At 41.4% G+C, this 25534-nt stretch overlaps 1 protein-coding gene and 1 non-coding gene across 2 annotated transcripts in view; both read left to right on the forward strand.

Moving 5' to 3' along the window:
• Positions 1-16639, forward strand: part of LOC148892843 (uncharacterized) — a 23162-nt gene extending 6523 nt beyond the window's left edge. Inside the window, exons 2-9 of the mRNA XM_089006825.1 lie at positions 2053-2147; positions 2455-2536; positions 3764-4103; positions 6473-6544; positions 7766-8787; positions 10487-11313; positions 12662-12895; positions 14074-16639. Coding sequence (XP_088862951.1) covers positions 2053-2147; positions 2455-2536; positions 3764-4103; positions 6473-6544; positions 7766-8787; positions 10487-11313; positions 12662-12895; positions 14074-14327 — 2926 coding nt within the window. The 3' untranslated portion in view covers positions 14328-16639. The remainder of the gene's footprint in view (positions 1-2052; positions 2148-2454; positions 2537-3763; positions 4104-6472; positions 6545-7765; positions 8788-10486; positions 11314-12661; positions 12896-14073) is intronic.
• trnaa-agc (transfer RNA alanine (anticodon AGC)) lies at positions 7420-7492 on the forward strand. Its single transcript has one exon. It is a non-coding gene; the product is annotated as a tRNA-Ala (tRNA).
• Positions 16640-25534: the final 8895 nt, after the last annotated feature.

Below are 25534 nucleotides of genomic sequence, written 5' to 3' on the forward strand. Positions count from 1 at the left end.
AAAGAAAATCTGACATGGATGAGCTCAAACTGCAGAAGGGGGCAGTAGAAACACATGACATGATTGATGTCGTCAGGAGTTGTATGCTTTCTCGCTCGCAAGCACACACAAAAATATATACACACACACACATAATATCAAGAGTCCAAATGGGAGTGGATTGGATCAATACGAAGACTGCGGGTCTGGTTGATATCTGTGTTGAATGATGCTTTCTTCCTCTTTTTTTCCTGTGATCACATTTTGCTTTATTACCTCATTTACTGCCATTCCTGAATTTATTCGGGAATTGAAAAGCATGATGTGGAGCGCCATTCCCAAATTTGTTCAGGTTTTGTCTTGCAGAGGGTGCTGATAAAGTGCTGGTCATACCTTTGGTGATGTTTTTTTCCCTTCCACAAGGGGCAGCATTTGGCTTTTTTTCCCATGTTAGTGCTTTGTTACAGCTTCAGCTGTTGTTAAAGCGCTACATAAATCAATATGTTTTGTATTGTATTTTGTACAGCCGCCTCCATTTCAAGCTCAGATAACTCCGGAGCCATGTAATTTAGGAATTAACTTTTGTTCTGATGAAAGAAGAGAGTCTAAGCTTTCTTAAGCTGCATTGAATGTTTACGTAGTTCTAAAACTCAATATTCTCTGGGTCCTGGAATTCAAGTGACAATGACAAAAACCCTGGCTTGGATTGGACACATTTTTGCACGTCTGGCAGTGAATGAGTTAAAGGCTTGCCTATTTACATGTTCTGCGTGTCCCTGCTTTTTTTTTATTTCTGCAACCTCAATTATCTGGGCAATAATTTATTCTTCCCAATCACACAATAAACAATCTTAAAGGACAACCGACGTCACTTTTTTGTTTCTTAACTGACACCAGAAAAACGTTTTATAGCATCTAAAATACCCAACACGGAGTATGATATTTTTAGTCAAATGCAAAACACCAATAAAAATGACTTAGTGTCCAAAATCTGCAAAACAATTGAGCTGGGCATTTTCAGAAAGTCCCGCCCCGGTTCGTGACGTCACGCCAAGACGTCTTGCATTGCTAGTTAATCAAAACAATGGCTTCAGATTCAGAGAATATGCTTTCTTGTTCCACATCCAGGGATGAATATGATTCAAATAGTTGTGAAGAGGAAAGCATACATGTTTGCAATCGATTAAAGAATTATATGTGCCATTTTGAGGCAACATTGGGGGAAAGTCACCCAAAAAAAGAGGCACAAAATGGCGACCTCCTGTGGCCACCTCCATTTCCACAGGCTGATAAATTCCTTATATGGCGCTTGGACGCCCTCTTCTGGCCTTCTGGCGGCTTTTGGGTGTAACACGAGGCGTCTTTTTTTACGGTAAAGGGCGGTCCTTTAGTGACGTCACGTACGGACTCGTCACCAACTCAAAAACAAGACTTCCTGAATATTCAGCGCGAGTCTTAAAACGTAAAATATAGCTATATGCGGTGGAATCTTTGTAAAATACGCTCAGTAGAAGTCATTTGAAACCATTTTACAAATTATGGACACAACTTGTCCGGAGACGTCGGTTGTCCTTTAAGTCCTATTATAAAGACACTTGAATATCATTACATGAAAGAGAAACATCTTTGCTTGACGTCAAACCTCATCGATGGGTCTCATAAATAATAATAATAAACTTTTATGGATGTTTTATTTTCTTTCGGGGCAGGGTCGGGGAGGGGAGTCAACAAACAACATACCGGTAGAATGGTTTATATAAGTCAGTGTGACACCAAGCAGTGAATACATTCTTTTAGCTTCATGTATAATGGCTTGTGCGTCGTGGAAATATAACAACCTTTTAAAGAAACAATGGGGAAGGCAAACGCCATCTGCCCGTTATTATCATTCTGATCTATTTAGTGTGTTTTTATGACCGATTTTCACTGTATACGTTAGCTTATATGAGACAGTGAAACAACAATTGTATCAATCGGAGGCAGTTATTGTTGATTCATCTCTGATCTGATTGACATGAAGTTTTGTCGGCTGGCTTATTGACTTAATGGCAGTGATGTGTTTGTGTTCTCCAGACGTGGCTGTGGCAGGAAACGCAAAGGGACACCTGTGAAAGTCTTTGTTACGTCCCCTGATGAGGAGAACAACCCTGAACAGACCCTTAGCAAAGGTGTGTGTGCATGCCCTTTTCTCTATGTGCGATTGTGTGTATGTGTGTATGAATGCACGGGCATCTGCTAGTGGGATTGTTATGGAGGTGGAGCTTGTGCAATTGAGTGTGACCTACTTTTGTGTCTTTCAGTGTGTGGTTCTGCACATACGCACAGCTGTGCATGTGATCCAGAAGAATGGGTGAACATTTGTGTGTGCGTGTGTGTGTGTGGGCGGGGGGGGGGGGGGGGGGGGGGGGGGGGGTTGTGTGGGTATATGCATACTTGTAATCCTTTTATTTACAAGGCTTGTTGTAATTTTGATAGGTGACCGTAAGGAAGCTGCTGAGGGTAAACGTCCCACACCGGACGGGTCCCTCCCTAAGACAGAACCTTCTCCCAACAGCTGGTAAGCAGCGGTGTTCTCTATTGACCTTCTCACTCCCTTCATTCACCGTTTTTTTGCACTTCTGTTTTTGTGAATGAGCTGGAGGCCATCTCAGCTGATTTTGTGCAAGTGGGCACTTTGGATCGGTGTAACAGTCACATGAAACCATGGACAATTTGTCTTTTTTTTTGGGGGGGGGGGGGGGGGATATGTCTCGATGAAAGATTTCATTCTACCAAATCCCATTGTACCTCTTGGTTCATATTTACGCTCAGTAATTGGCCCACTTATTTTTCTTTTTTTTTTGCAAACTCTCAGAAAGAAAGTGTTGTCCAAAAGAGAATAATAGAAAATCAGCACGAGTCACAGTTCAATATGAATTTTTTCAGGAATTGAAAATATGACATATAGCGCCATTCCCGAATTTCTTCAGGTTTTGTTTTTTTCTCGCTTAGGTGCCGATAAAACGCTTGCCTTGAACTCTGGCAATGTTTCTCCCTCCCAGGAGGGGACAGCATTTCCCTTTTTTTTCCATCTTAGCGCTTTGTTCCAGCTTCAGCTGTTAAACAAATATGTATTGCATTGGATTTTGGACAGCAACCCTCATTTCATGCTCATAACTCCAGACCCATATAACTTAGGAATTAACTATTTTTTTCTAATGAAAGAAGCCATTCTAAGGTTTATAACACTGTATTGAATGTTTACATAGTCCAGTTTCATATATCAAATCTGCTTTTTATACTTGCACTATGTACAGTTCTTTATGAAACATTTTTGCATAGTTATACATTGCAGTCCTCTGACATTTCCATTATGCTTAGAATACTTTGTTTTTGTCTTTACTCCCCCCCTCACCTCCTTTCAAATTGCTGCTGTGAATTGCAAATTTCCCCATTGTGGGACTATTTAAGGCTGTCTGATTCTGATTCTGAACACAACATTCTGTGGGTCCTGGAATTTGAGTGACAATAACAAAAACCCTGGCACTGGAGCGGACACCTTTTTGCACACGTCTGGCAGTGTCATCGCAGTACACTTTACAAGATAATTGATGAAGGCTTTGTGTCGTCTATTTGTGTCAATATTTTTTGTATATGTATTTGTGCCAATATTTTTGTCAATATCTCAAAATATCTCGACAGCATACCCCTTATTTCTTGACAATAAACTATATACTTTATACTTTATACATATATACATCTATTTTAAAAATACTGATGGTACCTGTTGTGCCGTGTCTTCTAGTGGTCCGTCAGAACCGACTCATGACAAAATTTCCAACGCATCCAAGGCTAGCTCCAGTTCAGCAACCACACCGGCTGCCTCTTCAGCTCGAACCCCAACTCCAGTGCCCGCAACCTCCGCTCAAGCTTCTTCTGTGACTTCCACATCTGCAGCACCGACTGCCCCTGTTGCCTCTGCGACCGCCCCGGCAATCGCCTCCTTTCCACCATCCCCGAACTGTCGCATCAGAGAGGTTCACTGTGGCAGCCAAGTGCGACTGGTGGTCATAGCGATCCGAGACATCACCAAAGGAGAGGAGATCACTGTGGACTACAGCCTGACCGAGTGGGGAGAGAATCTGGTTAGTATTTTTATTTATTGCCTCACATAAAATAAATAAACAAGAAAACTAATAGATACATTACTAAACAAATAAATACATACAGAAATAAGTAGATAAACAAATAGAGATCAGTATGTATGTATGTATGTATGTATGTATGTATGTATGTATGTATGTATGTATGTATGTATGTATGTATGTATGGATGGATGGATGGATGGATGGATGGATGGATGGATGGATGGATGGATGGAACCCGATAGTGGAGTGGTTAGCACGCCGACTTCACAGTCATGAGTTCAATACCCGGTCCGACCTCCCTTTGTGGAGTTTGCATGTTCTCCCCGAGCCCGCATGGGTTTTCTCCGGGTCCTCCGGTTTCCCCCCATATTCCAAAAACATGCATGGCAGGCTGATTGAGCGCTCCAAAAAATTGTCCCTAAGTGTGGCTATGAGAGCAAATGGTTGTTTGTATTCGTGTGCCCTGCAATTGGCTCGTAACCAATTCAGGGTGTTTCCCGCCTCGTGCTCAAAGACAGCTGGGATAGGCTCCAGCGTCCCTCGCGACCCTAATGAGGATTATAAGCGGTCTGGGAAGTTGATGAAATAAACAAACAAACAAACATAAATAAATGTGAGAAGTCCATTTGGTCCCCTTTATTGAAAGGTTTTCATGAACATGCTTAGAATGCCAACAAAATGGCTTCTCGCTTAAATAACCATTTATACTTCATGTTTAACTGTCACCCAGGGAGACATGAACTTGATCAATGCAAACCATCGGTCGTTCCACCAACACTTTCCTCAATAGACCAGAACAATGAATCTGTTGGAATGGTACTTTGAAAGAAAAATCAGATGTTGCTCATATTTCAATGTGATTTTAAATATATCACAGCATATGACGTTAATATTTGAAAACTCTGCTATCTCTCTCTTGTGAACAAATGCAACGCAATACAACGTGAGCGACAGTGATTGGGTATTTGCATGTGAATTGTACCACATATTTCTGTGTTTCCAGCATTAAAAATTGTAAATGTCATGTGTGTCCTAGATCATAGGCTCAACGTTTGTAACCGTAAAGACTCAAGCATATAGACCAATCGCCTCAGGGAGGCAACAATGGGCACAGTCGCACACTGCTGTACACCTTACACACACACACACACACACACACGCATTCCCACTACACACACGCTCTCTGACACACGTGCAGACAAAGCTAGGGCATGGGGTTACCATGGTGATGACTGAGCTCCAACACCTACCTTATAGCACTTAGGTAACTAACTATCATTAGTGGCTGACATCTGTCCCTTTAATGGATTCTATTGAACTGAATCCGTTTTTCCCCAACAAAATGATTATAATGACTTGGATTTCGGCTCGAAAAAGTACATTGACATCCTGAGATCAGAGGTTAAGAGGTGATGCACAATTTCCTCCAAAACCACATTTATTATTGACAGTCTTAGAAGAAATCTAATGCGAATGCTAAGCATTGCTTAAAGGACAACCGACGTCACTTTTTTGTTTTTTAACTCACACCAGAAAAACGTTTTATAGCATCTAAAATACCCAAAACACATAGTATGATATTTTTAGTCAAATGCAAAACACCAATAAAAATGACTTAAAGTGTCCAAAATCTGCAAAACAATTGAGCTGGGCATTTTCAGAAAGTCCCGCCCCCAGTTCGTGACATCACGCCAAGACGTCTTGCATTGCTTGTGAATCAAAACGATGGCTTCAGATTCAGAGAATATGCTTTTTTGTTACACATCCAGTTATGAATATGATTCAAATAGTTCTGAAGAGGAAAGCATACATGTTTGCAATCGATTAAACAATTATATGTGCCATTTTGAGGCAACATTGGGGGAAAATCTCTCACCCAAAAAAAAGAGCCACAAAATGGCGACCTCCAGTGCCCACCTCCGATTCCGATTGGACGCCCTCTTCTGGCCTTCTGGCGGCTTTTGGGTGCAACACGAGGTCCCCAGACCAAACAAGTACAGCAAAATACATTGACGTGATGGAAGGACCGCTACGATGCGTCTTTTTTACGGTAAACGGTCCTTTAGTGACGTCACGTACGGACTCGTCACAACTCAAAAACAAGACTTCCTGAATATTCAGTGCGAGTCTTAAAACATATAATATAGCTATATGCGGTGGAATCTTTGTAAAATACGCTCAGTAGAAGTCATTTGAAGCCATTTTACAAATTATGGACACAACTTGTCCGGAGACGTCGGTTGTCCTTTAAGATTCTTAATATCATAATCGTATTTCACCATCTGGCCCAAAATATCGCCGGAGAATGATTGCAATGACAAACATTTAAAAGAATATGTTTTGCTTTACTGGTTTGTGTTCCTCAGGGTTTCCGTGGCTCCATGTCTCCGGCGCAACATGAGTGCAACTCTGACACGGAGAACAGCAACATCAAAAAGGTCGAGATATCTGCTTGTTCGTCTTTAGTTAATAAATGCCCATACTTGTAAGCTGTTGTGATGCATGCACATAGTGAATTTGTATGTCATCTAGCAGTACATTTATTTCCCTTCTTTGGTTGATTGTCTAATACAGTAAAGTCTTGTTATATCGATATTCAAGGGAGTCCGAAAAAATATCGATATAACCGGGACTATCGATATATCCGACCCTGTTTGCATGTAATTTTGTCCGTGCGTGCATAGAAATAGTATCGATATAACCGGGACTATCGATATATCCGATATCGATATAACGAGACTTTACTGTAGTTAGAGTTAGTGATGTCACCCGACTGTGCCGAGGCTTCGAGGCGTGTCCCGAGTAAACATGTGAAACAATTTGTGAAGCTCGATTTCAGGCGTGGGCCGCTTTCGCTTGTGGCCACGCCCAAAGCCTCAGAATGCACCTGGCCTATGCCCGATGCCTCGCGAGACTGGATTTCTACGTCATCACCCATTCGTAGAAAATAAAGTGGTTCACCGAGACGACAATGAGCTGACGGCTGATTCTAATTTGAGTTATTTTCGGATTGAGTGAACGCTGGCGCGTGTGGCTCCCGCTGCTTACCCATAGAAAAAAAATATCCTGTAACTGTAAAGTGACCTTGAGAGTTTTGAAAGGTGTTTAAAAATAATTTGTTGTTGTTGTTGTTGTTGTTGTTGTTGTTGTTGTTGTTGTTGTTGTTGTTGTTGTTGTTGTTGTTGTTGTTGTTGTTGTTGTTGTTGTTGTTGTTGTTGTTGTTGTTGTTGTTGTTGTTGTTGTTGTTGTTGTTGTTGTTGTTGTTGTTGTTGTTGTTGTTGTTGTTGTTGTTGTTGTTGTTGTTGTGATGATGGGGGAATTAGCTCAAATGGTAGAGCGCTCGCTTAGCATGCGAGAGGTAGCGGGATCGATGCCCGCATTCTCCAATTTGTTTTGCAAATTTCCCCATTGTGGAACGAATAAAGGGATTCTGATTATTATTATTGTTATTGTTATTATTATTATTATTATTGCTGCCTTTATAAATGATTACAATTTCCATTTAAAAGTTGTAGTACGCCGTACATTATTTGAAATGAGAAAAAATGCGAACACAAGCGGAAATGCAGACAACTCACAGCGCATGCGTACGTTATGCTTTTATCAATCCGACCGTACGCAGCGATTAAAAAAATATAGACGATTGACGTTTCTTTCAGGAGGACGAGCCGATGTCGATTCCCCAGCGAGCGAAGAAACAGCAGCAGTACCAGGACTACGTCACCCCCTCTTGGTCCCTTTCGCCCTCTTCCTCACCCATCTCGCATTCTGATGCCAGCGAGTCCGATGCGGGAGACGAGGACAACGCAAGCCCTCGCGGGCGCCCCCCACGTAGGCGCAAGAAGCGCCGCGGCACTCCTTCAAGGAAAAAGACTCCCAATCGGACTCAGTCCGGGCACTCTGCGCCTGCTTCCTCCAGTCGGCCCCTCTCTTCCTCCCACCCTCCCGTGCCCTCTTCTCCCGAATCCTCTTTCTCCACCTCAAGCAAGCCAGTGTTTAAAGCCCCGGTTCCTCTCAGCCCCGGCGGCACATGCAACACAGACGTTCCCCGAGGAGGCGTGTCCATCGACTCCATGCGGCAAACTTGTGACTACTGCGGACGCCACTTCCGCTCATTGGGCCACCATTTGGATAAACACCACGCTCACCAGCCGGACGTGTGCTCCGCTCTCGTCGAGCATTACACTCAGATGGCCCGCCTGAACACGCAAAACACAACATCCCACGCTAATCACAACACAAAGGCGTCACCTGTTGCCTCACAGGGCCGAGCAGAACGGAGCGGTGTCGAGGATCTCTCCTTATGTCCTCCAACCGCAGCCAAACAATCGCCCGCAATGACGCCTCCGCGAGGGCAGAACGCCGTGGCGGTGTCGGTCTTGAAAAGGAGCCCGCCACCGGTACCTGTGACTCCACCCAGAAAGGGAGGAGGAAGGAGACCAAAAAAGGAATGCCTGGATGAAGAGGAAGACGAAGAAGCTGCGGAGGTACTGCGAGCAAAGAGGCTCAAAGAGGAAGACTTCGAGGTCGGCTGCGCTCAGTCTATCGGGAAAGAGGCTTCCAACGAGATATTGAAGCAAAAAATGGATGGAGAAGAAGAGAACGATGAGGACGAGAATGGTGGTGTGGTGGATGGAGATGATGAAAGCGGGGCTGAGGAGAAGGAAAAAGACTCACTCAGGTAACTCTTCATTGCTTTGTCAAGTATTTTTGCTCAAACTGCCTTTCAACTGGCTTTCATCAGTCGGAATTCTTTGACTCCTTGGGCCACACCAAGATCCCAATTGGGAATTCATTCACTGCCGGACAATGTGCAAATATGCCCATTGCAGTGCCAGGGTTTTTGTCATTTTCACTCACATTTCAGGAACCACAGAATACAATATTGAGTTTTAGGACGAGATAAACATTCAATGCAATGTAAGAAACCTCAGAGTGTTTTATTTCATCAGAAAGAAAAGAGTTATTTCCTAAATTATATATGGGTCTGCAGTAATGAGCTTGAAATGAGGGCAGCTGTCCAAAATCCAATGCAATACATATTATATACAGTAAAGTCTCGTTATATCGATATCGGTTATATCGATAGTACCGCTTATTACGATACTATTTCTATGCACGCAAGGAGAAAATTACATGCGCACAGGGTCTGATATATCGATAGTCCCGGTTATATCGATATTTTTCGGACTCCCGAGAATATCGATATAACGAGACTTTACTGTATATATATAGCTAACTATGTAGCTAGCTATATATTTACTATCTATTAGCTATCTAGCTAGCTATTAATTAGATATATAACTATCTAGCTGGCTGGCTATCGAGCTAGCTATCTATTACCTTTCTATTAGCGAACTAGCTAGCTTTCTATCTATTTGAGTTACTTCCGGGTTGAGTGCTGCTGCTCATCCACAGAAAAAACTTCTCCTGTGACTGAAAAGTGACCTTGAGAGTTTTGAAAGGCGCTTATGAATGAAATGTATTATTATTATATTGGTTTATATAGCGCTTTAACAACAGCTGAAGCTGGAACAAAGTGCTAGCATGGAAAAAAAAGGAAATGCTGCCCCCTAGTGGAATAGAAAAAAAAAAACATTGCCAGAGGCCATGACCAACGCTTTATCGGCACCCATTCATGAAAAAACAAAACCCGAACAAATTCCGGAATGGCCCTCTATGTCATATTTTCAATTCCCGAATGAATTCGGGAATGGCATTGAATGAGTTAAGAAAGAAAGGAGCTGGTTAATTCCTAAATTATAATGGTTTGGATTTATCTGAGGTGCAAGTGAGGGCAGCTGTACAAAAGGTAAATGCTGCCCCCTCGTGGGAGGGATAAATAAATATTGTCAGAGGTCTGACTGAAGCTTGAAAAGCACTCCCCCGCAAGAAAAAAACAAACCCAAACAAATTTGGGAATGGCGCTCCACGTCATGCTTTTCAATTCCCGAATAAATTCGGGAAAGGCAGTTAATGAGTTAAGAAGTCAAAATAAAACACAAAATGTGATGTGGTTTTATTTTGAAAGCGTCGCAAAAAGCCGTGATAAGTGTACTGTATTTGCAATTTTATTTTACTTTAATACCTTAATAATTCTGGCTTGATTTTGGTTTTACTCCCTGGTGCTTTCTACTATCTTTGTGACTGCTTTATTTCCTGTGTATGATAGCTGTCCATGTTAAGCGCTTTATTACAGTTCAGCTTTTGGTTAAAGCGCTATATAATTCAATATGTATTGTATTGTAATTATCTACCCAAGAAGCATCTTCTCAAAATTAATCACGTCAATTGACGCACACACAAAGTGGTTTGCAATTGCTGATAGATGCAAAATACTGTGGCAAATCCCTTTCATCCATTTTGTGGTTTGTGCGCAGTTCCGGCCGTCACCAAATGCTGCCCCTCCTGTCGTCTTTGTCGTCCCTCGTTCTGTACCTGCGCCGGCTGCAACATTCGGCCTTCCTGTCGCTGTCTCGTCAGCTGCAATCGGCCGAGGCCTGGCGACTCCTCTGCCACTCCAGCCTGGCGCTCCTCATCCTGTACAACCGACGGCGCGAGTGCGAGGTCTCCAAATTGTCCATCGCAGAGTACCGAGCCCGCGTCACCCCTCAGTGCCCCGTTCCCGTCCCTCCCGGCTCTCCCCCGGCTCTAACGCCGCTGGAGGCTTCTCTGTCTCCCTTTGAGCGTCTGGTTCTTTCCCACTTGCCGCGGGTGGGCGTCCAGGGCAAACGTGGTCGCATCCAGCCCCTCATTCTGCCCCCTCACTGCGAGGCCTGCCTGGAACTCCTCCTGCAGACGCGTCAAGACGTGGGCGTTGACCCGGTCAACCCGTACATCTTCGCCAGGCCCTACCACTCCCCCGCCACCCCCCTCCGAGGCACCGACCTCCTTCGAAGCCTCGCCCGCTCCAGCGGCACCCGCAACCCCAGAGCCCTCACGCAGACCAGGGTACGACGGCAGGTGGCCATCCTGACCCAGCTCCTGCTCCTCGGAGAGGGAGAGGAACCGGGCCAGCCGGGAGGCAGCGCGGTGGAAAGGCTGGAGCACTTCCTGGAGAGGGAGTATCACGTCACACAGAACTGCGCCGGAATTGGCCAAGATCCGGGCCTGATGGGCAGAGTGGGCCGCGTTGTGTTGTGTGGAGAGAGAGACGGAGTGCTCTTCAGAGGCATGAGCCTCAACCACATCTGCTTGGAGTTGGATGGTGAGCCGGTTTTGCTTATTGTTGTTCTATTAAAGTCGCTGTCAGTCAGTGATTCCCAACCACTGGCATAAGTGTGAGAGATCAACACGTGTGCCATGGGAAGTCATGCGGTTTCACTCCATTGGTCTGACAGAACCATTCAATAAGATAGAACAGGGGTCAGGAACCTTTTTGACTAAGAGAGCCATAAAAATAACATATTTCGAAATGTCATGACGACATTTTTTCTATCCTATTGCGATAGTTTAGAACTGTTTTGAAGAAAGGAAAAGGAAATTATATTTAGTCAAAATTAGCTTTAGTCAACACAAACATGGAAACGGGTAAAATTGACCCCATAACATAATATGAGGGTTATAACAATATTGTTTCCTTTTTGTGACATTTTTGTCAGATGGTGTTCCGTAAGTCCTGTATTTATTCGAGCTTAACGCACAAAAATTTCTCCCTAAACAAGAACCCAAAAGTTTGGGTGCGCGTTATAAATGAGGCCTGGGAAAAAAAGAATCTCATATACAGGTAACATCCGACTTACGACCGAGTTCCGTTCTGACGAACGGTCGTAAGTCAAAATGGTCGTAAGTCGAAATTCATTCGAAATGTTGTAAGTCGAGATTCTCAAAAGGCTAAATGACTGCGCAAATGACGCGCCCCCCCCCCCCCCGTCTGGTGCCATCACACAGTTAATATCTGTGCGAGAGTGAGATGCTGGCTGGGTGACCAAAATTGTGCTATGCGTTGCCGGCCTGCTAGCGCGTTGCGATGCCTGCCGTAGAATTAACATTTTTAAAAATAGGGCATGGTTGTAAGTATGTGTGGTCGTAAGTTGAGCTGGTTGTAAGTCGGATATTACGTGTATATTTAATTTTTTTATCCCTTTCAGGCAGGGGCAGCATTTCCATGGCTATTCGCGCTCTTCAGTTTCCATTTTCTCGGAAAGACCCGTATCACGCGCATTCATTTTTTTTGTTTTGGTGATTACCATTTCGTTAGCTTCATTTCCTTTCCTCGCTTCGCCCACACTGAAACGCGAGTTAAGCATTGCTGTTTTGCACAATTACCAGTATTCAGAGTTTCGATTCAGTGTTTACATTGTCAATAAATAGTTTTTATCACAATGTTTGATCTGAGCCGAGAAAAGGTGAAGCAAAATTTTTGACCGATTTGTAATTGAAAATTAGGGGGTGCGCGTTATACATGTGTGTGCGTTATTCTCGAATAAATACGGTATGCCTTAGTTATTATTATCAATGGGAAGTACTGCAACAAGTAGACTTTTATAAAGCTCCTGTACGACAGAGCTTACGTAGACATAAAGCTCCTTTTTCTTTCCTTTTTCCGTTCACAGTGATGTCGGGAAACTCCGCAGACTCTTACTCAGAGGGAGAATCGGAGGGGGAGCAAGCAAAGGAGAAACCAGAGTCCCCTACCATCGCTACCTCCCCAAAACCCACACCAACCTTGCTCTACGTCAGGAAGGGCAAGAACAACGGACGAGTGGGACGACCCAAAAAGATCAAGAGCGCCCAGTCACATGCTTCACCTCCTCCTCTGCAGCCAATCAGCCGAAGGAGAGGCTCGGGTAAGACAACATTTTGTTTGCTTTTCATGACATAGGAGGGTTTTCGTATTTATATGGTCCAGCAACTCATCAGAATCCAATTACATTCCAATTAAACATGAGCACCCGAAATGAGATGGTAATTATTTCTTGAATATTTCAACCCAAAATATTCATCATGACTTTTCAGACAATGTAATTGAATTCAATATTTATCCACCGTCGTTGGCTAGCCTGCTTCAACAAAACAAACATGGCCGCGAACAGTCAAGACATTTTATTTCATTCAGCTTTTACTATGCGCCATGGCCACATGTCTGAAGCAGTCACATGCTAAGAACTATGCTCAAATAAGCAACTTTGTTTACTGGGCTATTGGCATATGTTACAAGAGGCGGTATCCATTTTGGTGCATCCCGATGCCTGCACGGCTTCAACAACCCAAAAAAAAACATGGCTGCAAACAGTCAGGACATTTATTTTATTCAGATTTGACTATGGCTTTGGCAACAAAGTCAAAACCCCGTGATAATGATTCCCATTTCCAAAATATATAGTGAAAAAAAAATAACAGGTGTTCTTACAATGATTTCTGTATGACAAGAAAATGATGTTACGGATGGAAGCGCTTGTGAGGCTCAAATAATTAGCCAAGGTCATCTTGCCCAACTTTGCCCAACAACTCGACCTGAGAAAAGTGCGCGAACGAGCAAGAAATACCGCACACATGCAGGGTAATTGGCTTCAAGTGTGCTATATCACGTGCACCTACTATTTTGGAGATAATTATTATTATTATTTTTTGCAATGTTTTGTCCATTCCACGAGGGGGCAGCATTTCCCTATTTTCTATGTTAGTGCTTTGTTCCAGCTTCAGCTATTGTTAAAGCGCTATATAAACCAATATGTATGTATTGTATTTTGGACAGCTGCCCTCATTTCAAGCTCATATAACTCCAAACCCATATAATTTAGGAATTAACTCTTACTGATGAAAGAAGAGAATCTAAGTATTGAATGTTGTCCCAAAACTCAATATTTTGTGAGTCCTGGAAGGAGTCTAAATGTGTCCACTGGAGTGGACACATTTTTGCACATGTCGAGTAGAGAATGAATGAATACCATTTCCATTGAAACTCCGCGTATTGCAGTGACCACTCAGGCGAAACGTTTGTTTCTTAAAAACGCTTTTCTTGCAGGGAAGCGTGGCGTTCTGAAACGTCCCTGGTCCGAAGCAGAGCGCGCGGCGGTGGAGGAACACCTGACCCAAAACATCAACGAGCTCCGGGTGCCCGCCAAGGCCGACTGCGAACGCTGCCTGCAACAGTGTCCTCTGCTGGTTAGCAACCAGCGGGACTGGCGGGCCATCAAGTTTTACTGCCACAATCGTATCCAGCTGCTGAAGAAGAATCAGCGACGTGAAAGCGAGCCGCTGCCTCTCATCGTATGCTAAGAAGGGAGGTGGGAGGAGAGTGCTACTGAGACAGCTATTGACATTTCACAGCCCTCGATTCTATTGACAGAAGAATGCTTCAAGAACAGAGTACAGTGATACCCCTTGGCTTACGAACTTTTCGGTTTACGAACGTTAAATTTAGGGAAATTTGACTTTGGCATACGAACTATTTTTCGGGATGCACACGGAGCTGCCACAATGAGTGATGTGTCGTTCGCAAATGAGCCTGTTCTCCTCACAAGAAAATGCCAGCCGGCTTGTTTTGGTCCTCTATTCCCCGCCCCCAGTCTTCGGTTAAAGCCACGTGATTGGTCAAGAACGCAGCAGTGAGGGGAGGTGCTTTAAACATTAAAGAGACATGCAGACAGACGACAGAGAGAGAGAGTGACAAAATGGATGGAAAACAGTGAAATTTGGACTCGTTTCAACTTTGATAGTTCAAAGGCAGAGTGTAGACTGCAAGGTTAAAATTCCCATCAATCAGGCTCCACAAAAACAAACCCGCACAAGCCATTTGTACACTTGATGCAAAAAGCTATCAACTCAGCTAAACAGAACACAATTGATGAGGAACAAGGTAAAATTATCGCAGAGAAAGCACCTACAAGGGATCATTCCTCAAGATGGTGAAAGAAGGCGGCTACGTTCCTCAAGTGTTTAATGCTGATGAAACCGGCCACTCCATTCCATCAAGCCAGTTTATTTCTTTAATTATAATACCGTAGCACATTTATTATACATAAAATGAGGTATATTTTGTGTCGTTTTAAGTCTTAGAAAATTAGAAAGAAAATTCTGGAACCTGGGAACGGATTATTCTCATTTTAATGGTTTCCTATGGGAAATTCATTTTTGGGAAACACACTTTTCTCCTTACACACTGTCTGGGAACCAATTAAATTCGTAAGCCAAAGTATCACTGTACTTTTTTATTTTCTCTTCTGTAGGACAAACTACATGAAGAGGACTGCAGCCGCTGTTCGATACGGACGTCTCCTCTAATACTATTGTGTAAACATGTGCCGCATTTAATCCCTACAGTGTTATATGAAGTAGCGTTAGAAATTCACGCACCTGGAACTATTACGCGGACAATAAAGGCAAAGAGAGACGTTCACAATAAGCGTATAAGAATCCAAATACTAATTTCTTCTATTTGTGCAGTTGATTTCGGTGTTAGATTTTGTTTCATTAAATTTCGTGTTATTCTTAAAAGAATGGTAAATGAAAGGTACTAGCTATTCAATCAACTGAAATACGTTTTTGGAGCATTTGCAGAGTTGAAGTTGTCGATTTCCCTATGAGAGATAATTAAATGTGACATCGGACTGTCTTGTCGTGACATTTGAGTACCTGCAACGTTTTTGTTTAAATTTCCATGATCAGAACATTTGCACGTCCGCTCACTCTTGTGCAATCCTTTCATCAAGGAGTTTTTTTTAACATGCTACAGCAGAGTTTTTTTTAATGCTACAGCAGGGGTGTCAAGAGTCATTTTTTTACCTCCACATTGTAGTTATGGTTTCCTCTCGATGGCCGTTATGAATTTGGGGAAGCCATTAGAATGTTTAACCCCATCCACATATTTCATATAGAGCGCTCAACAAATGAATGAGTATCTAGTTTTCAAATCTGAAGTCAAGAATAATGACTGTTATTGTGTTTTACATCCAAAAATATGAAATTTTGCTTAGGATTTTAACAAGCATCATGGAATTTCACACGTTTGATTTGCTTTCGCGGGCCGAGAAAAATGATGTGGCGGGCCGGATTTGGCCCCCGGGCCTTGACTTTGACACCTGTGTGCTACAGTTTCACCCAATAAGATAAAATATCACTTTTGATGTAAATAGGAGACTCGTGCTCGTGTTCAGTTTCTTGTAACGTGGGCCGTTACAAAACTCTGAGAAGTGTTTGTTGTGCTTTCGTGTTTGTTACAATGTCCTGTCGTATTCTCCCATGTCTCGTTTCTCAGCTCCATCAAATATTTGCATTGAACAATCTATTCATCATTTAAAAGAACCTGTGAAAACCCAAGATGGATACTTGAAGTTTATTCAAACTTTTGCAAACTCTGTTATGTCCGTTTTTGCTCCAACCTTGCCATTTATATTGTATATAACAAATATATTATCACTATAAAAGATGGTAGACTATATGTAGCCTCCTTCATTTCTGGGTCATTATTACCTGTACATTATTCTCTTTTGTAAATACTTCTTAAGGAAAAGCCCAAAGTTTGATTTGACTTGGTTGGTGTTATGTTCTTTTTCTTTCATTTTATAAGTCTTATAAAACTTTAAATCCCAGTTTCTTGTGATTTATTTATTGTTGTGTACTTTAAAGGACAACCGACATCTCCGGACAAGCTATATTTTACGTTTGAAGACTCGCGCTGAATATTCCGGAAGTCTTGTTTTTGAGTTGGTGACGAGTCCATAAGTGACGTCACTGAAGGAACGCCCCTGACCGAAAAAAAAAGGACACATTGTAGCAGTCCTTCCATCACGTCAATGCATTTTGCTGTACTTTGGTCTGAAAACGTAGTGTAGGACCAATAAGAGCCAGAAGAGGGCGACAAAGCTCCATGTATGGAGTTAATCAGCTTGTGGAAATATATTGATTTGAATACCACACGCCTGGATGTCCAAAGCACCAACGACTATAAAACAACAGAACATAGACATTTTAATTGGTTGTCCTTTCCATGAACTGTAAATTAGTAACCTGGATAATGACATCTTTCTGTGAAGGAGTTGATCGAGTTGAAAATTAGTCCAAGGCCAGATCTCCGACATGAAGATGACAGTTTAACAGGCTGTGTGTGTTCACCTCAGATTGAACCCAGATTTTCTGTGCTTCCCTTGTGGGTCTTTTAAGCATGAAACTTTTTAAATATAACTTATTTTCTGTCTATTCTCTATCAAACACATATGCCATTGTCCACGGCGCCATTAGGTGCTCTCTCATCAGCACCATTATTCCCTAAATACGGCGGCAAGTCTTTGATCACGACTTTTTTGAAGCTATATCGAACGACTGGGCTAAACAGTGAAGCACATTAGCCAGGACGGAGAAACGTTCGCGTTTTCATACCGAGGATATGAGATGTATAAGTAGTTTGCGTATCTGTATTGATCACCACCAATGCGCACTGCGTGTTCCGCATAATCTTCCTGCCCATTCAACCAACCAAACGATGACTCCATGCTTGTCTGTTACTGTAAAGTGTCTTTGAGAGCTTTGAAAGACGCTTAAAATAAAATGTATTATTATTATTATTATTATTATTATTATTGCTTGGTGTGTTCTCAACAAGTTTCGGTATTGAATAATAATAATCATAATACATTTCATTTACAAGCGCCTTTCAAAATTCTCAAAGTCACTTTACAGTCACAGGATACATTTTTTTGTGGGTGAGCAGCGGCAGCCACATGCGCAAGCGTTCACTCAATTCAGAAGTAACTCAAATAGAAAGAAAGCTGGATAGCTAATAGATAGCTAGCTAAATATGTATAAATATATAATAGATAGCTAGCGAAATAGCTAGCCAGCCATATAGATAGCTAATAGATAGTAAATAGATATCTAGCTAGATAGCTAGCCAGCTATAGAGCTTCTTTTTCTTTAGGCTTTTCCCGTCAAGGGGTCGCCACAGCGAATCAGTGACCTCAAGCTATATAGCGATATAGCTAGCGAGATAGCCAGCCAGCTAGATAGCTGGATAGCTAGATGAATAAAAAGAAATGAATAAAAGAATGATATTTGGTTATTTATAGCATTTATGGTATCATTTTAAAGGACAACCGACGTCACTTTTTTGTTTCCTAACTGACATCAGAAAAACGTTTTATAGAATCTAAAATACCCAAAACACACAGTATGATATTTTTAGTCAAATGCAAAACACCAATAAAAATGACTTAAAGTGTCTAAAAAGTACTTCAATTTGAAACCGGAAGTGGCCAGTTTCAGAAGGTCCCGCCCCCATGTTTGTGGTGTCACGGCAAGACGTCTTGCCTTGCTCGAGAATCAAAACAATGGCTTCAGATTCGGAGAAGATGCTTTCTTGTTACTCATCCAGTTATGAATATGATTCAAATAATTCTGAAGAAGAAAGCATACATGTTTGCAATCGATTAAAGAATGTATTCTGTGTCATTTTGAGGCATCAGGGGTGGGAAATGTCGCACCCAAAAAAGGCAGAAAATGGCGACAAAGTTGTGTAAGGGATTGGATTGGATGAATCAGCCCGTTTCCACAGGCTGACAAATTCCTTCCATGGAGCTTGATCGCCCTCTTCTGGCGGCTTTTTGGTGCAACACGAGGTTTTCAGACCAAACAAGTACAGCAAAATACATTGACTGCTACAATGTGTCCTTTTTTTCGGTCAGGGGCGTTCCTTCAGTGACGTCACTTATGGACTCGCCACCAACTCAAAAACAAGACTTCCGGAATATTCAGCGCGAGTCTTCAAACGTAAAATATAGCTATATGCGGTGGAATCTTTGTAAAATACGCTCAGTAGAAGTCATTTGAAGACATTTTACAAATTATGGACACAACTTGTCCGGAGACGTCGATTGTCCTTTAAGGTTCCGGCCCACTTGACACCTACCGAGGCCATATGTGGCCCACCATGTGAAATGAGTTTGACACCCCTGATTTAACCCCTGAGACTGATTAACCGAACTAACCTCTGGGGTTCCATCGAACACAGGTTAAGAACCACTGACGTAGTAGCCACAGACATAAATCAGTCAATCAGCATGGCTACAGCTTTACCCTGTTCAAGGACATCAATCGCCCAAAATTATCAATTTTGAACTCAGGAAAAATCCTGCAATGTATGACCTTTGAACACAGAATGATTGTGGTCAGATGTTCTCAGCCCAAATCAAAGTGAGAAAATAGTAAATTCGCAACACGCAATCCACCCTTATCAATTAGTGTCTGGAAGGATTGCAGCTTCGCCCTGAGGCACTTACTAGTCCGTATAAAATCATTAAAAAAAATCTGTTGAATTGATGGAAATACCTCAGCAGAACTCTCACACAAATGAAGATAGTTGAAACGTGCGGTACAGATCACTTCAATAACAATAACCGTGCCTCATAAAAACAAAAAAAAGAGGAAGTTGCCGTTCAAAATAATTTAAAACCCAAATAGCGGTTCATAAGAAAATCACAAAGTGAACAAGGAAACAAAATCCCAAGAATTGACTGAAGTCAATTAAAAATCATGAACCATGTCTAAACACTGCCTCAAGGCATTAACGTGTCTGTGAGAGGGCCTCGGATTTATTCTAATTTACACGGCATCCTGAAAGGAAACTAGTTATTTATTCGTTAAAAAAAAAGAGCAGGTAGATATTGCTGCATTTGCGTAACTAGCACCAGGGAATCATCAGCATGGGGCATCAAATTCATCATAAATAGAGACCACGACTGATATTAAAACTCAGCTGTAAAAACAAAAATAAGAAAAATTGATTGGTTGGTGGTGTCACATGGGGTGCTTGAAGCAGAAAATATGCAGAAATGTGTTCTGGCCCATTTTTCTCCATTGAAGGCAGCTCAAAAAAAAGACATCCACGGCTGTTTGACTCATGTATAGTCCCCCACAAAGCAGTGAGGAACAGAGAGAGTAAACATTATTTTCCAGAACAATTTGGTTTATTGGTTTCTGAACTAATATTAAAGAGAACAGGTCTCTCAGTTTCCGTCTTTCTTTCTGTAGTACAGTGATAGCTCGGTTTACGAACCCATTGGCTTACAAACTTTTCTGTTTACGAATGTTACATTTCTGAAAATGTTACGTTGGCATACGAACTTTTTTCGTACACGGAGCTGCCTCAATGAGAAATGTGTCGTTCGCGAACGAGCCTGTTGTTCTAACAACAAAATGGCAGCCGACTGTTTTTCTCCTCTATTCCCCGCCCCCCCTCTTTGGTTGAAGCCACGTGATTGGTCAAGAACGCAGCAGTGAGGGGGCGGTGAAACATTAAAGAGACAGGCAGACGACAGTAAGAGAGTTTCAACTTTGATGAAGTGTAGACTGCAAGGTTAAAATATCCCAGCAATCAGCAAAACAATAGCACATTTATGAGACATAAAATGGGTATATTTTGTGTAGTTTTAAGGCTTATTTAGTAGAAAATTCCATTTGATGCGGACCTCAACAACCCGCACAAGTCATCTGTACACTTGTAAGCGATCAACCCAGCTAAACAGAACACATTTGATGAGGAACTAGATAAAATTATCACAGAGAAAGCACCTACAAGGGATCATTCCTAAAGATGGTGAAAGAAGAAGGCTACGTTCCTCATCAAGTGTTTAATGCGGATGAAACCGGCCACTCCATTCCATCAAGCCATCAACGACCATCAAAAAGGTAAATAAAATGACTTTATTATATAGTACAGTTTATTCATTTAATTATAATACCATACCACATTTATTGTACATTAAATAATATATATGTTCTGTGCTTTTAAGGCTTATTTAGTCGAAAATTGTGTTTTATGGGGACCTGAAAACGGATTATTCTTATTTTTAATGGTTTCTTATGGGAAATGTTTGGCAGCCGAATTTTTCGCCTTACACACACTTTCTGAGAAACAATTAAATTCGTAAGCTGAGGTATCACGACATACATATCTAGATAGATAGATAGATAGATAGATAGATAGATAGATAGATAGATAGATAGATAGATAGATAGATAGATAGATAGATAGATAGATAGATAGATAGATAGATAGATAGATAGATAGATAGATAGATAGATAGATAGATAGATAGATATACACACACACTGTGTATATATACACGGTGCATATAAAGTTTTCAAAATAATTTTTTGAAAGTCTCCAGCACGACCTGTTTGTTGCTTTAAATGTTGTTGCTGGAAATGATTGTGGCCAATTTATTTCCCGTCTTTTCATGAAGGGTCATCAGAGTAACATGATGGCCCCCGAGGCCCCTTTTTCTTTGTATTCCTTTTTTTTAATTCAATGCACTCTGCTTTGCTATTTCAATGTGTCAGACGCTGCTGTCATCTCAGTGCATCAAAACACGCTTGCCATCCACATCCTCCACCACCGTTTCTCCTCCCACTTATTTCTCCAAGCACAACTTCATCACAAAAAAGATACAGTCATTGGTTGAAATATGTAAGTGTTTACAACGGTGCCAAGTGCTCTGTTTTCAATGTGGGATTGCCGACGATTTGGACAGACAGATTTTGTACAGTGAGACCTTAACTTACAAACGTCAAATTTATGAAAATTAAACCTTATAATAAGCACTATTTTCATAATACACACCCACCACGGCTGGCGGAGTGATCTTCGGCGGAAGCACACGACCGAACAGCACCAGAGGTTAAGTTACCAACAGTCCTTATGGAAGCTGACTCTCCTTCCATCAGCCATCAACGACCATCAAAAAGGTCAATAAAACTATTTTACAGCACAGTTTATTTCTTTAATTACAGTCGTCATGTAATGTGCCTCTCTTTCCAAACAGCAATTCCGTTTGACCTTCGACCTCCAACACCATTCCAGCAAGCCATCAATGACCATCACAAATGCAAATAAAGTCACTTTATGATACAATGCAGTGTATTTCTTTCATTACAATACAATAGCACATTTATTATACATATAATAAGGTAGGTAGGTGTGTAGTTGTAAGGCTTATTTAGTTGAAAAGTACATTTTATGGAAACCCGGGAACGGATTATTCCCATTTTAATGGTTTCCTATGGGATTTTTTTTTTGAGATACACACTTTTTGCCTTACACACTCTGTCTGGGAACCAATTAAGTTCGTAAGTTGAGGTCTCAATCTATTTGTTTGTGCAGCATATAACAATTGGCCAAATTACATTTACAAGGCAACTCGTTGCAATCAGTATGGATCCATAAGAATTAAGGCTAAATGACTGTAATAGAAGGTGCATGGCCAGGACAGATGCTATCAAGGGAAGATGAAATGCCGTTGGAAAGGAATATTACTGCATATCGTGTAAAAATATATCATCATTCATTACAATCAATGTAAATTTTCAAAGCTCTGCCTCCATGCCACTGGTTACAGGTCAGTCCCACGCGCTTTACATTAATTATTGTAAATTTTCATACAACGGTTAGCTGACAGTGTCTTATCAATAAACCAGACAGGCTCACAAACGTTTGAGGGAAGGTGCCCTGAAAGGCACTGTAAGGTGTATGATGAATATAAATTAAGAGGACACACCGATGTGCAATTTTGCTTTGGTGATGTTGGGTTGATGAGATATTCACTGCATTTTATTTTACTATTCCCTCCGAGAACCCCTACCAAGACGGGCAGAGCGCAAATGAAATTGCCTCGCTTCCAATCTGTGATTATTGTAACGTGACTCCTTAATCATAGAGTTTTACGTGGAGATATTTGTGAAACGGCTGAATCTTCTGAAATGTGATCGTATTTGTAAGAAATAAAAAATATTGCATTTTGTGGAATTTGTATTTTTGGTTTGAAAACAATAAGGATTCAATCCCACTATTGTAGCTTTTCCATTTTATTAAATCTATATTTTCCACTTATGAATACATTTTTTTCTATGTTGACATGAGTCATTCGAGGGATGACACAGATACTCATTAGTTAGCTCAAAGTGGCATCTTTTGCAATTACAGTATATATATAGACAAAGCCTGTTAAACTGTCATCACCGGGTAAGAAATCTAGCCGTGGCCAGAAGGGACTATTTGGTACACTCTTGATATCTAGAAGATATCATTAGCCAGGCTACAAATCTATCAGTTCATAGAAAGGCCACCTATTAAAATGTCTACATTCTGTTGGTTTATGAATGTTGGTGCTTGTACCAAAGGATGACTTGAAGGGGTGTCCATGGGACGTCCAGAGGCGTAGTATTCAAATCAAGAAGGTTGTGTTTTACTAATGTATCACTGAAATTTGCATATACAGTGAGACCTCAACTTACGAACTTAATTGGTTCCCAGACAGTGTGTAAGGCGAAAAGTGTGTATCTCCCAAAAACCATTAAAATGGGAATAATCTGTTCCCGGGTTTCCATAAAATATACTTTTCAACTAAATAAGCTTTAAAACTACACACAGCATACCTTATTCTATGTATAATAAATGCGCTATTGTATTGCAATGAAAGAAATACACTGCATTGTATCATAAAGTCACTTTATTTACATTTGTGATGGTCATTGATGGCTTGATGGAATGGCGTTGGAGGTCAAAGGGAATTGCTGTTTGGAAAGAGAGGCGCATTACATGACGACTGCAATTAAAGAAATAAACCGTGCTGTAAAATAAAGTTTTATTTACCTTTTTGATGGTCGTTGATGGCTTATGGAAGGAGACTCAGCTTCCATAAGGACTGTTGATAACTTAACCTCTGGTGCTGTTCGGTCGTGTTCTTCCGCCGAAGATCACTCCGCCAGCCGTGGTGGGTGTGTATTATGAAAATAGTGCTTATTATAAGGTTTAATTTTCATAAATTTGACGTTTGTAAGACGAAAAGTTTGTAAGTTGAGGTCTCACTGTACTCTCAATAAATAGCTGGATCAGGGGATACGGAAGTCGGGCGTCGGTCGAAGAAGCACACACAAAGTGGCTTCATGAAAACTGCGCCCCCTGTCGACAATAAATAACAATCTTGCTGTGTTCGAGCCTTTGTTCACAGTGTCTGAGTAAACCTGTCTAACATTACATTTATGCCCTTAAATGGTTTCTGTTTGACACTTGAAAAGTGTGATCACATCACTATTTGTCGTACATTTTCGAACCCTTCATCATTTACCACTACGGAAGACGAAAACAAATCTTGGTGTTTGATTTTCTTTCAAAACTGCATAGCTTAGGCTTTTTAAAATCATTTCAGTTGATAACTGTCTTAATTCATTCTCTGCCATTCACAAATTTAATCTAATTTAATATGATGTAGAGCGCCATTGCCAAATTTGTTCGGGTTTTGTTTTTTCTTGTTTAGGTGCCGATAAAGCGCTGACCAATTAACCACACGCACTTGTACAAAGCAGAATTGAATTTACTGTGTTATGCATGGGATACTTTTGACAATAAAGAGTGACACTCTCTTAGAACAACAAATGACATGAGTCATTTTTAGCCCTGAAACATCTAGCTTTTATCTTTATTGCTCGAGCTCGGAACCCCAATCACAGTTAATTACTGCATCAATGTCTTTCACCGCACCGTTTTGTGACATCAGTCCAAATTCTGACGCATCCAGTGGAGGCACGACATTTATAAGATGCACTAAATAAGAGCTCATCAGAAGGCAACATGGAGTGAGTGACCTTTCTTGAGGTTAAACTGCAGCATGGGGAGGAAGGAAAGAAAATCACTTTTCACTGGGGCTTCAACCGCCAAATTGCTTTCACATTCACACTTTGAATGCACTCAGGCAGACACGCAAAGGTTGCCACAACAACGAAACAATCAAATGTATAAAGTGAATGTGAAAGAGCCAGTCTGAGAAGAATTGGCCTTAACTGCCATTCCTGACAGACTGTGGCTTTCTTAGTCAGGAGTGCAAAATTGCCTGAAATATCATGTAAATCTGGTGTGCTCATTTGCATCGTTCGCAATCCACAGGTCGCTCGCAAAGGGGCGACCAATCGATTGGATGGCATTAACCCGAATCACTTCCAGCCCTCCTGGTTGTATACAATTGGAGTAAGCTACCTGTCAATGTTAGTACCATATTTTTGGGTGCATAAGGCACACCGGAGTATACGGCGCACACCCAATGAATGATGTATTTTCAAACTTTTTCCATGTATAAGGCTATCGGACTACTATAAGGTGCACCTTCAATGAATGAAAAACATTTTCCAAATGCAGTGATACCTTGGCTTACGAACTTAAATGGTTCCCAGACAGAGTAAGGCGAAAAGTGTGTATCCCAAAAAATAATTTTCCATAGGGAACCATTAAATTGAGAATAATCCGTTCCCAGGTGCCCAAAAACACATTTTTCTACTTGATAATTTTCTAAGCCTTAAAACTACACAAAATATAGCTTATTTTATGTATAATATGTGCTATGGTATTATAATTGAAGAAATAAACTGTACTGTATTTTGAATGGTTTGTTAAGAACTGATTACTCTTCTTGATATTACCCAAAAAGCTATTATTAGCCTTC

This window comes from Hippocampus bargibanti, linkage group LG10 (assembly GCF_051943395.1).
Source record: "Hippocampus bargibanti isolate YZ-2025 linkage group LG10, ASM5194339v1, whole genome shotgun sequence".
In the NCBI taxonomy this organism is placed as follows: domain Eukaryota; kingdom Metazoa; phylum Chordata; class Actinopteri; order Syngnathiformes; family Syngnathidae; genus Hippocampus; species Hippocampus bargibanti.